We start from the raw sequence: 13111 nt of genomic DNA, 5'->3' as shown, positions 1-13111 counted from the left end.
CTTGCTGCTGTGCGCATCATACCTTCCTCTTGGGGTTGCCCAACGAACGTGTGAAATACACGCCATCAAGCATATTTTCCGCGCCGTTGCCGGGGAGATCAAGACACGCTGCAAGGGGAGTCTCCACTTCTCAATCTCTTTACTTTGTTTTTGTCTTGCTTAGTTTTATTTACTACTTTGTTTGCTGCACTAAATCAAAATACAAAAAAATTAGTTACTTGTTTTACTTTACTTAATATCATGCATGTTTTTATTTCACTAGTTAAGCATAATGGAAAACAACAAAAATATGAGAGATCTTTATGAACTTTATCTTGAATTAGGACATGATGTGTTTGAAGAGAGAATTAAAAAACCCATGGAAATTTATATGCATGCTAATGGGAATGTTATTACTATGAATGCTTTGAACACCATTGTTGCTAATGCTATGGAAAATTCTAAGCTTGGGGAAGCTGGCTCTGATGAGCATGATCTTTTTAGTCCCCCAAGCATTGAGGAGAAAATTTTCTTTTATGATTACAATATGCCTCCTATATATGATGATAGCCACTTTGTTGAATTTGCTCCCACTACAACTAATAAAATTGATTATGCTTACGTGGAGAGTAATAATTTTATGCATGAGACTCATGATAAGAATGCTTTATGTGATAGTTACATTGTTGAGTTTGCTCATGATGCTACTGAAAATTATTATGAGAGAGGAAAATATGGTTGTAGAAATTTTCATGTTACTAAAACACCTCTCTATGTGCTGAAATTTTTGAAGCTACACTTGTTTTATCTTCCTATGCTTGTTACTTTGCTCTTCATGAACTTGTTTATTTACAAGATTCCTATGCATAGGAAGCATTTTAGACTTAAATGTGTTTTGAATTTGCCTCTTGGTGCTCTCTTTTGCTTCAAATACTATTTCTTGCGAGTGCATCATTAAAATTGCTGAGCCCATCTTAATGGCTATAAAGAAAGAACTTCTTGGGAGATAACCCATGTATTTTTACCTACAGTACTTTATTTTTATTTTGTGTCTTGGAAGTTTTTTACTACTGTAGCAACCTCTCCTTATCTTAGTTTTGTGTTTTGTTGTGCCAAGTTAAGCCGTTGATAGAAAAGTAAGTACTAGATTTGGATTACTGCACAGTTCCAGATTTCTTTGCTGTCACGAATCTGGGTCCACCTCCCTGTAGGTAGCTCAGAAAATTAAGCCAATTTACGTGCATGATCCTCAGATATGTACGCAACTTTCATTCAATTTGAGCATTTTCATCTGAGCAAGTCTGGTGCCATTTTAAAATTCGTCAATATGAACTGTTCTGTTTTGACAGATTCTGCCTTTTATTTCGCATTGCCTCTTTCGCTATGTTGGATGAATTTCTTTGATCCACTAATGTCCAGTAGCATTATGCAATGTCCAGAAGTGTTAAGAATGATTGTGTCACCTCTGAATATGTCAATTTATAATGTGCACTAACCCTCTAATGAGTTGTTTCGAGTTTGGTGTGGAGGAAGTTTTCAAGGATCAAGAGAGGAGTATGATGCAACATGATCAAGGAGAGTGAAAGCTCTAAGCTTGGGGATGCACCCGGTGGTTCACCCCTGCATATATCAAGAAGACTCAAGCGTCTAAGCTTGGGGATGCCCAAGGCATCCCCTTCTTCATCGACAACATTATCAGGTTCCTCCCCTGAAACTATATTTTTATTCCATCACATCTTATGTGCTTTTTCTTGGAGCGTCGGTTTGTTTTTGTTTTTGTTTTTGTTTTGTTTGAATAAAATGGATCCTAGCATTCACTTTATGGGAGAGAGACACGCTCCGCTGTAGCATATGGACAAGTATGTCCTTGGTTTCTACTCATAGTATTCATGGCGAAGTTTCTCCTTCGTTAAATTGTTATATGGTTGGAATTGGAAAATGATACATGTAGTAATTGCTATAAATGTCTTGGGTAATGTGATACTTGGCAATTGTTGTGCTCATGATTAAGCTCTTGCATCATATGCTTTGCACCCATTAATGAAGAAATACATAGAGCATGCTAAAATTTGGTTTGCATATTTGGTTTCTCTAAGGTCTAGATAATTTCTAGTATTGAGTTTGAACAACAAGGAAGACGGTGTAGAGTCTTATAATGTTTTCAATATGTCTTTTATGTGAGTTTTGCTGCACCGGTTCATCCTTGTGTTTGTTTCAAATAAGCCTTGCTAGCCTAAACCTTGTATCGAGAGGGAATACTTCTCATGCATCCAAAATACTTGAGCCAACCACTATGCCATTTGTGTCCACCATACCTACCTACTACATGGTATTTTCCGCCATTCCAAAGTAAATTGCTTGAGTGCTACCTTTAAAATTCCATCATTCACCTTTGCAATATATAGCTCATGGGACAGATAGCTTTAAACTATTGTGGTATTGAATATGTAATTATGCACTTTATCTCTTATTAAGTTGCTTGTTGTGCGATAACCATGTTTACTGGGGACGCCATCAACTACTCTTTGTTGAATTTCATGTGAGTTGCTATGCATGTTCGTCTTGTCTGAAGTAAGAGAGATCTACCACCATATGGTTAAGCATGCATATGTTAGAGAAGAACATTGGGCCGCTAACTAAAGCCATGTTCCATGGTGGAAGTTTCAGTTTTGGACAACAATCCTCAAATCTCAAATGAGAAAATTGTTAATTGTTGTTATATGCTTATGCATAAAAGAGGAGTCTATTATCTGTTGTCTATGTTGTCCCGGTATGGATGTCTAAGTTGAAGAATAATCAATAGCGAGAAATCCAATGCGAGCTTTCTCCTTAGACCTTTGTACAGGCGGCATAGAGGTACCCCTTTGTGACACTTGGTAAAAACAATGCATTGTGATGATCCGGTAGTCCAAGCTAATTAGGACAAGGTGCGGGCACTATTAGTATACTATGCATGAGGCTTGCAACTTGTAAGATATAATTTACATGATACATATGCTTTATTACTACCGTTGACAAAATTGTTTCATGTTTTCAAAATCAAAGCTCTAGCACAAATATAGCAATCGATGCTTTTCCTCTATGGAGGACCATTCTTTTACTTTCAATGTTGAGTCAGTTCACCTATTTCTCTCCACCTCAAGAAGCAAGCACTTGTGTGAACTATGCATTGATTCCTACATACTTGCTTATTGCACTTATTATATTACTCTATGTTGACAATATCCATGAGATATACATGTTACAAGTTGAAAGCAACCGCTGAAACTTAATCTTCTTTTGTGTTGCTTCAATACCTTTACTTTGAATTATTGCTTTATGAGTTAACTCTTATGCAAGACTTATTGATGCTTGTCTTGAAGTGCTATTCATGAAAAGTCTTTGCTTTATGATTCACTTGTTTACTCATGTCATATACATTGTTTTGATCGCTGCATTCACTACATATGCTTTACAAATAGTATGATCAAGATTATGATGGCATGTCACTCCAGAAATTATCTCGTGTTATCGTTTTACACCTGCTCGGGACGAGCAGAACTAAGCTTGGGGATGCTGATACGTCTCCGACGTATCGATAATTTCTTATGTTCCATGCCACATTATTGATGTTATCTACATGTTTTATGCACACTTTATGTCATATTCGTGCATTTTCTCGGAACTAACCTATTAACAAGATGCCGAAGTGCCGATTCTTTGTTTTCTCGCTGTTTTTGGTTTCAGAAATCCTAGTAAGGAAATATTCTCGGAATTGGACGAAATCAAAGCCCAGGGGCCTATTTTCTCACGAAGCTTCCGAAGTCCGAAGGAGAGACGAAGAGGGGCCACGGAGGGGCCACACCCTAGGGCGGCGCGGCCCCCCTTGGCCGCGCGGCCCTGTGGTGTGGGGCCCCGTGCCGCCTCTTGACCTGCCCTTTCGCCTATAAAAAGTCTCCGTGGCCAGAAACCCCGCATCCGAGAACCACGATACGGAAAACCTTCCAGAGACGCCGCCGCCGCCGATCCCATCTCGGGGGATCCAGGAGATCGCCTCCGGCACCTGCCGGAGAGGGGAATCATCTCCGGAGGACTCTACGCCGCCATGGTCGCCTCCGGTGTGATGTGTGAGTAGTCTACCCCTGGACTATGGGTCCATAGCGTAGCTAGATGGTTGTCTTCTCCCCATTGTGCTATCATTGTCGGATCTTGTGAGCTGCCTAACATGATCAAGATCATCTATACGTAATTCTATATGTTGCGTTTGTTGGGATCCGATGAATAGAGAATACTTGTTATGTTGATTATCAAAGCTATGCTTATGTGTTGTTTATGATCTTGCATGCTCTCCGTTATTAGTAGATGCTCTGGCCAAGTTGATGCTAGTAACTCCAAGAGGGAGTATTTATGCTCGATAGTGGGTTCATGCCTCTATGAATCTGGAGGAGTGACAAGAACCACTAAGGTTATGGATGTGCTGTTGCCACTAGGGATAAAACATTAGTGCTATGTTCAAGGATGTAGTCACTAGTTACATTACGCGCAATACTTAATGCAATTGTCTGTTGTTAGCAACTTAATACTGGAGGGGGTTCGGATGATAACCTGAAGGTGGACTTTTTAGGCATAGATGCAGTTGGATGACGGTCTATGTACTTTGTCGTAATGCCCAATTAAATCTCACTATACTCATCATGATATGTATGTGCATGGTCATGCTCTCTTTATTTGTCAATTGCCCAACTGTAATTTGTTCACCCAACATGCTGTTCGTCTTATGGGAGAGACACCTCTAGTGAACTGTGGACCCCGGTCCAATTCTCTTTACTGAAATACAATCTCTTGCAATCTTTGTTCTCTGTTTTCGCAAACAATCATCTTCCACACAATACGGTTAATCCTTTGTTCTGACAAGCCGGTGAGATTGACAACCTCACTGTTTCGTTGGGGCAAAGTACTTTGGTTGTGTTGTGCAGGTTCCACGTTGGCGCCGGAATCTCTGGTGTTGCGCCGCACTACATCCCGCCGCCATCAACCTTCAACGTGCTTCTTGGCTCCTCCTGGTTCGATAAACCTTGGTTTCTTTCTGAGGGAAAACTTGCTGCTGTGCGCATCATACCTTCCTCTTGGGGTTGCCCAACGAACGTGTGAAATACACGCCATCAGTCCCCACTCAACGGGATCCTCATCGCTTTCACTAGCTTCATGTACCTTCATCTTCAATGCAAGGTTGGGCTTGCGGGAGTTGTGGGCGCGAGCAACAAGATCCTCCGCATTCTTCTTGGAGATGTCCAAAGCGATGACTTCGCTAAGGACTTCATCGGATGTCATAGCACGGAAGGAGGCGTTTTGGCGGATGGCCGTCAACTTCACTTCCTCATAAGGGAGGAGAGCGTTGTAGAACTTGCGCTTGATCCAATGGTCATCCACAAACGTTGCTCCAAGATCTTGCATTCGTACGGCAAGAGCGATGAGGAGCCGATACATTTCTTCGGGGGACTCTCCTTCAATCATGACGAAGTTGTCGGCCATGTTGTTCACTTCATCAAAACAAGAGCTTTGGATGCTTGCATTTCCGAGGAAAAGCTTCTCAAGTTTATCCCATGCTTCCTTGGCGGTCTTAAGCGAGCGGATATGAGCACGGTCCTTGGGCGTGATGGCAATGTGAATCATGTTGATGGCTGTGGCGTTGAGTTGGTCATCCACCACATCTCTTCTTGTCAAGCTCTTTGGATCTCGTGGTGAATAGCCCTCCTCGATGATACGCCAAAGCTCGGTAGAAGCGCTGCGCACATGAGAACGCATTAAGAATTGCCAATTCTCAAAGTTGTTTGACTCAAGTAACGGTGGTGAACCATGCGACAAGATATGCGGCATAGGTATTGGAACGTTTATGGTGTAATCATTTGGTGGTGGCACCGCATGATAACCCCCTAGACGTTCCGCAACCGGTGTCTCATCATCCTTCCCTTTTGTTGAAGTGTCGGTCTCCCCAAACCCTTCCTTTTGTGGATCTTTTGTCGCTTGCGCGATAAAATCAACAAGAGTAAGGGGTTAGCTTTTGGTGGGGGATCCTCGGCACTTTCCTTTGGTGGAGGGTTTGGTTTTTGTGCAACCAACTCCATCATCATCGCCTTCATTTGGGCAACGATGGATGACTCAAATTTCTTGAGGTCATCTAACGTAGCCGTTGTGGAATCGATGGGAGATGATGGAGCGGGTGGCACAAGGGAAGGTGACCCATTCTTATCCGCCTCTTGTTCGGCCATTTCTTAGGCGGTAAAGCCCGAGCAAGAAAACCTTGCTTTGATACCACTTGAATGGATCGTAGCGAACAAGAGGGGGGTGAATGGCGCTACGGCAAGTTTTAGTCTTTTTCAATTTTTATGCAATGGAAGGTAAAGGTGAGAACTTTAGCGATAGGGGTGATCCTACAATGATTCTCGGACAAGTGCAACAAGTAAAGGAATCAACAAGATAACGAGAGTAAGGAGCGAGACAACCGGGGGCGCGGAGGTGAGGCGAGGTTTGTTTCCCGCAGTTCCTTCCACAATAGGAAGTACGTCTGCATTGAGGAGGTGCTAGTCTCACACAAGAGACTAGACGGCCACACCACGAAGGAAGGCCTCACCTTCTTCCTCGAGAGAGCTCCACGAAGGTGCTCTCCCTCTTCCACTAAGGCACCGGTCGAGGCGGTGATTCCTTCACAAGGTTGGGGCGAGCTCCACACACAAGGATGCTCCCAACACCCTATGGAGCTAGTACATCACCAAGCTAGCCTCCATAGCTGCACATCTCCAATGCTCCACCATAGGAACCCTTCTCCAATGCTCCACCATAGGAACCTTACCACCAAGATCCACTAAGGAATAGCTAGTATTGGTGAAATCTCTCCTGGTAGAACTATAGATCGGGGTCTCCTCCACCACTCCTCAAAGTTTGGGCAAGATTGGTTGGATGGTGAAGGAGATTCTCAAGGATTAAGCTCAGCAACAATGGAGGAGAGAGAGAAGAGATAAAATCGTGTTGGGGAAGAAGGAGCCCTTAAATAGGCTCCTCCAAATCCAACCGTTATGTCCAGTTTTTGCCTAAGAGGTACTACCGCTTCTAGGAAGCGGTACTACCGCTCTGAGTTCGAATTCCCCCAGATCTGGTCCACGTGGACGCAGAGCGGTACTACCGCTCGCGGTACCGCTCGAGGTACCGCAACAGGGTCCAAACCTTACTGGACTCGAAGCGGTATCGGAGTGGTACCAGAGCGGTACATCCGTAACTAGTTACGGTACCTAGGCGGTACCGTGAACGGTACTACCGCTCGTGAGAGGTACTACCGCTCCAGGTACTGCAGAGGTACCGCAACTCGTACTGTGGGTCAATTTCAGCGCAGAACTCAGAGCGGTACCGTGGGGCGGTACCTTTAGGGGTAGCGGTACTACCGCTACAGGTACCGGTAGTACCGGCCTGGCTAAAACTGATTTTCTCCCCTTTTTCTCTCCAGCCATGTCACCTCGCGATACACACACAAAACTAGAAAACCTTTCAACTACGCTTCAGTCTTCCGATCTTGACGTGTCCAGCGAGGTCACCGTGCACTTGCAAATCTAACAATGATACTCAAGGCACACGGTGAGATTACTCAAGTGTTGTCATCAAACACACAAAACTTGGGGTGTAAACTTTGCTCTTACACCCTTGTTGGGCCAAAGGAGGTGGACCAATATTGGGTACCCGAAGGGTAATGTCCACTTCGGTAGCCCCTGAGTGACTGGCCGAAGCAAAGTTTCAGACAGGGACTAAAGTTGTCTTGATCCGAATATCCTGATAAATAAATGAAGATGGAGTTATTCATGCTAAAGTTGAAGTGTCTTGGTATCGGGTGCGCGTCTAGCGCTCCCGATGGGAGTAGCCCCCGAGTCTAGGGACGGATGTTGCAACCGTGCATAGACTCAAGTTGTACTACTCGAAGTTCTTGTTGTCGATGTTTTTGAACTTCCTTCTTCATTTGATACTTTGAGTATATCAGGTCCTCTGAGACTTCGGGTGTAGCCGAACAATTGATCGTACGTAAGAGATAAAAGTAACGATCCCAGTTTTATTCGGCAAACCGATACTGGTTAACTGCCGAAGGAAAAACAACGTTACCTTACACAGATTCAAGTCCTTGGGCTTGAACCTGGATTTGCTGGAACCTTCGGGTCGGTTCTTCTTTGAATTCCTTCGGTTGTTGATGTCTATATTATTTTTATCAGGTGCGCGTCCAGCGTCCAATAAGAGTAGCCCCCGAGTCTAGGAGATATTTATGGTGTTCTTCATAGTTATCCCACAAGCAATGTGCCATCTGTGAGTTAATAGTTGGTACCGCCCATTTCGGAAACTTCAGAACAGATAGAAGATAGATAGGTATACTTGCTAAGCACGACCTGATTAGCACCAGTCTACTAGCACGATTCAAAAGTCTCCCTCCCCATCCGGCAATACGTGTAATACGGCAATACATGTAATAATACTATGAATCAGGGGTTGCAAATCTTGTTTACGAAGTTTACCAAAATGTAGCGGCACACCCAAATATTTCAAAGTGAACTCGCTAACTTTGCACCCAAAAATTTGGGCTAACACATTCACTTCCTATATTGGTACATTAATAGGTACCAGGTCACTCTTATTAAACTTAATTCGCATCCCTGACAAGTGCTCAAAGATAGATAGTAACCATTTTAAATTATGCGCTTGCCTCACATCATTTTTAATGAAAAGAAGTTTACCATCCGCGTAAAACTAGAAATCAAATTTTAGTGAGCAACTTTAACTAACATCCATGTAAAGGTCAGGCACAAAGCTAAAAAGTAGCGGCGACAAGGGATCCCCCTGTCTTTGCCCTTTACCCGTCAGGAAGTAATCACTGTTACCATCGTTAATACGAACTCGCACCAAACCTCCTTGAACCAGGTATCTAATCTTATCGCACCATTGGGGGCTAAAGCATCTTTGTTGCAACATCAGATCCAAAAATGTCCAGTTAACTCTATCGTAAGCTCGAGTTTTAGTACTATGTCTTGCTCTTTTTTGCTATGTACGTCATGAATAATTTTCATGGGCCGTAACCACCCTTTTCAGAATGTACCGCCCTTTAATAAAAGCTGTTTGATTAGGCCAGATAAGATGATTTGCTATCTTCCCTAGCATGTTAGTACAGGTTTTGGAGAAAGCTTTGAAACTACAATTAGTCAGAGCAATGGGCTTATATTTTTTTGGCTTTGAGAAAGCTTTGAATCTACATTTAGTCAGTGCAATGGGCCTATAGCGATATGTAGGCCGAGCTACGCGTAGGCCGTTTTTTGAATCTATGCTAATTTCATTTTAGACATGTCAAAAAGTTTCGAAGAAAATACAATGATATAGAGAATGTTGGAATTGATCAATGTGTAAATTTTCACATTGAAATACATTATATTTTCGACTCAGTAAAAATAACAAATCTTGCATCATTGGTGAATAGTAATGAACAATACAGTATAATCTTGATTTTGTCATTTTGTGAGATTTTGTCATTTTTACTGAGGAAAAAATACAATGAATTTCAATTTAAAAATTTACACATTGGTAGATTCCAACATTCTCTACGTCTACGTATTTGTTTCTGAAACTTTAAAATCAAAAGTTTTAAAGTTTTTAAAACAAAAAAGGCACCGGGCTACATGTAGCCTGGGGTACATGTAGCCTGGGCTACAAAAGTGGTTTTACATGCATCTGCTTCCTTTTAAATCAAAGTAAGCATGGCAAAGTTAATACTAAACAAGTCTGTCTTATTTTTCTCAAAATCTCTAACGAGATTAATCAGGTTCCCATTAACCAGCTCCCAATTTTTTTAATAAAACAAAAAAGAAAACCGTCAGGCCCTGGAACTGCTTCGGCATATGCCAAAAATAGCTTCATTGATTTCATCTTCAGTGATCAAGCAACTTATTTTCTTCCTCCGTAACCAAATCATTAGGATCCCAAAAGGAATCATCTAATGTAATGTCCATCGACGATGTTGGTTTAGCCCAGTGGTTGGGGTCGCAGTGGCGCACCCCATGACCAGAGTTCGATTCTTGTTAGGGACAAATTTCGGAATTGTCACGCCAAGTCCCGCTTCTGCTGTATCAAAAAGTGTCTAGTTCCTCCTAGACACGGTTTAATTAATGTAATGTCCATCTTATCTTCTTTACCAAAAAGGTTTTTGTAAATGTGAACTGCAATTTTTAGCATATCATTGTTTGAAACCACCTCAATCCCATCCTCCCCTTGCAATGCTGCAATCTTCTTCTTCCTTCTTCTCTGGTTGGCAACTGCGAGGAAACGAACTTAATTTCCCAAGTGTTTTTTTTTTTTTTTCGGGAGCCGGGGGAAGTTGTTTAAGTTCGAGAGCAAAGAGGTGGCCGGCGTTGGACGGTACGAAGAGCCGCCGGTCGTCGGTGACCATGCTTGAGAAGGAGAAAACGGCATTGGATCCCGCAATCCAAGGAATGGAATATTCACGCGGAAATTTGAGTTCACGCACCCAGGTGGCAATCGTTGGCTGCATCGAATAAACAAGACCCACCGATCCCACGATAGCACGTCGTCCCCAATCCTCTTTTGCCAGCCATAGCCAAGAAAACAAAGACGGCCGGCACGGCTCGCCGTCGCCGGAAAGAAAGCATTATGAACATGAAACCGCGAGAATACGTCTGGCAGAAGGCAAGAAGACATTTTGCAGAGCAAAGTCCGGTTTCTTCAAATTTTGAACCTGGGATCGATCACATTGCTGCTAGCATATTACATATCTGCAAAGTCTAATTCTATACCTAGACGTGTTTCACTGTTTCTGAAGATCACTACACATTCAGAACGGCAAAAGAGAGGACGCCGATGGTTACATGTACACAGACGCATGGGGTGGTCACCGTTGGAAAAAAAATATCTCAGGTCAGCGGCCAAGGAGTGAGGTGCGGCGAGGCGAGGTCGGATGTACCACTACCAGCACTGGTCTGTCTCCCAGGTTCGGCGCGGCCGGCCCCAGAAACTGTGCGGCGACGTCCTGGAGGCGGGCGGCTGCGCGTAGGCCTGGGCAACAGCTTCGCGATCGTAGCGCGCGCGGGTGTCCGGGTCGGAGAGGGTGGCGTACGCGTCGTGGAGCCGGATGAAGTCGTCGCCGGCCGCGCCGGCCACGTCCGGGTGCAGCTCCCGCGCCAGGCGCCGGTACGCGGCCTTAATCTCGCCGCCCGTCGCGCCGGTGCGCAGCCCCAGCATTTCGTAGAGCGTGCGCCTTCCGGCCGGCGCAGCCGACGCGACGGCCACCGCGCAGCGGACCGTGGCCCTTCGGGAGGAGCAGGAGGAGGCCCGGCCGAACAGAGAGGCCGCCGGGGCTTGAGGCGTGGAGATCATCGTGGAGACTGGAGAGGAGAGGAAAGGAAAGCGCGGAGACGGAGGGATGAATCGCAAGGCCGTGGCTGTGCTGTGGCAGAATCGGTGGGGGAAGAAGTATGCAGGTGAGACTTGAGAGTGAGCTGGGAATATCGTTGGCTTCCGGGGCTAGTAGGTTTTATAACGCGCTGGTTTGTATCTTGCGAGAGGTTTGGATTGGGGCGTGAGTCAGCGGCAGCATCGTCGTCATCTGCCATGTGGAAGTCGGCTTGAGCGAGGTGCACGTCGGCGTCATGTGGCCATGTTCCTCAACGTCGAATCGGAATGATGCCGGCGGTGCCCGCAGATTCGCGGCTTCGGTCGACTTCACTGCTCCTGGTACGGCGGAGAGCACACGGATTTGCATCTAGAAGCAAGGCCGTCGCTGTCAACATCTGTTTTTAAAATCCAACCGTCTTTAGTCGTTGAGCAGATCAGATCAACCACAGTTTAACGTAAGCACACAGGAATAGCAAAGATCTGTGGTACCAGCACGAATTGTGGCAAAAAAAAAATATCTCGGCCTCGGTGTCTCTGAACTCTATCTCGTTTTATCACCACTTTTGCTTCAGGAAGGGAGAGCATCCCAGCCGGTGCTCCAAATGGTGTTCGGTGCGAACCGTTTGTGATGCCCGGCCTGGGATACTATCTTTGGGGAACGGCAGTGTCCAGCGACATCCCTAGCCGATTGGTGAGGGTTGATTAACTCTTTTTTTGCAATTTCAATCAAGTATACTGCACAAATAAATAGTCTAGGATACAAATAAACAGTCTAGCATGCAAATAAATTGTTTTACAAATAAGTACTTGTACCACACAAATAAGTACTTTCAGTTCTTACCTTTCATCCTGCGTAGATGCTCGACAAGATCATTCTAAAGCTGCGCATGGATACCCTTTCTTGAATTTTCGTATACATGGCGAGGAAATATGTAAAATATGCAGGAAGCTCGTTATCAAGATGGGCAAGAGGATCCTGACCATAATACGGATGATCATCCATTGGTTGATTCTTGCGCTCACTTTCGATGATCATGTTGTGCAAGACCACACAACATTTAATCACCTCCCACATTTCCTCCTGAGACCAAGTAACAGCAGGATACCCGACAATGGCAAACCGAGCTTCGAGCACACCAAAAACCCACTCCACTTCCTTCCTGCAAATCCTATAGCTTCATTTTGTGCCATGATACGAGTCGGCTCCTATTGGGTTGGCCCTCTAAGATAGTGTGGTCCAAACTTTCCAACCACACCGCCCATCAAAATATGTACATGGATTCCTAAGCAGTGGATTCAAACATCCGTAGATACTCATCATTCAGATATCAAGGAGCTCCATACGCTAGAATCCTAATTTTCACACTGCATTTCTGAAGTGATGAGAAGCCTGGAGTCCGACTTCACCTCTCTTCATTTTGATGTATGTATCAAACTCTCCCACACCATGCACTATGTTATTGACTCCTTGTGCATCCTAAATCGCCAACAAAAATCCTTCGACATGTATGTAGGATCCTCGGAAAAATAGTCGGTGTAGAGCATGACATTGCCTTCCAATCGCTGCATTGGCTTCAATTTCTTTCTCCCGCATTTTGACCATCCACGTTTGGGAAGGGCCACCTCATCCTCCTTTCAAGTTGAACAAGAATGGCGAGAATCATGAACTGACCATCTTCATCGGTGGCAACATTGACTTCCTCCTCCATTAAAAAATACATCATCA

At 44.3% G+C, this 13111-nt stretch overlaps 1 protein-coding gene across 1 annotated transcript; it reads right to left on the bottom strand.

The window, feature by feature from the left end:
* Positions 1 to 10691: 10691 nt before the first annotated feature.
* Positions 10692 to 11504, bottom strand: LOC139833107 (chaperone protein dnaJ 11, chloroplastic-like). The gene has a single exon (XM_071823278.1). It carries the CDS (start codon positions 11365 to 11367, stop codon positions 10957 to 10959), a length of 411 nt encoding a protein of 136 aa, XP_071679379.1. The 5' UTR covers positions 11368 to 11504; the 3' UTR covers positions 10692 to 10956.
* Positions 11505 to 13111: the final 1607 nt, after the last annotated feature.

This window comes from Lolium perenne, chromosome 7, assembly GCF_019359855.2.
Source record: "Lolium perenne isolate Kyuss_39 chromosome 7, Kyuss_2.0, whole genome shotgun sequence".
In the NCBI taxonomy this organism is placed as follows: domain Eukaryota; kingdom Viridiplantae; phylum Streptophyta; class Magnoliopsida; order Poales; family Poaceae; genus Lolium; species Lolium perenne.
The sequence above is the reverse complement of the archived record's forward strand: the minus strand, read 5'-3'. Positions and strand labels throughout refer to the sequence as shown.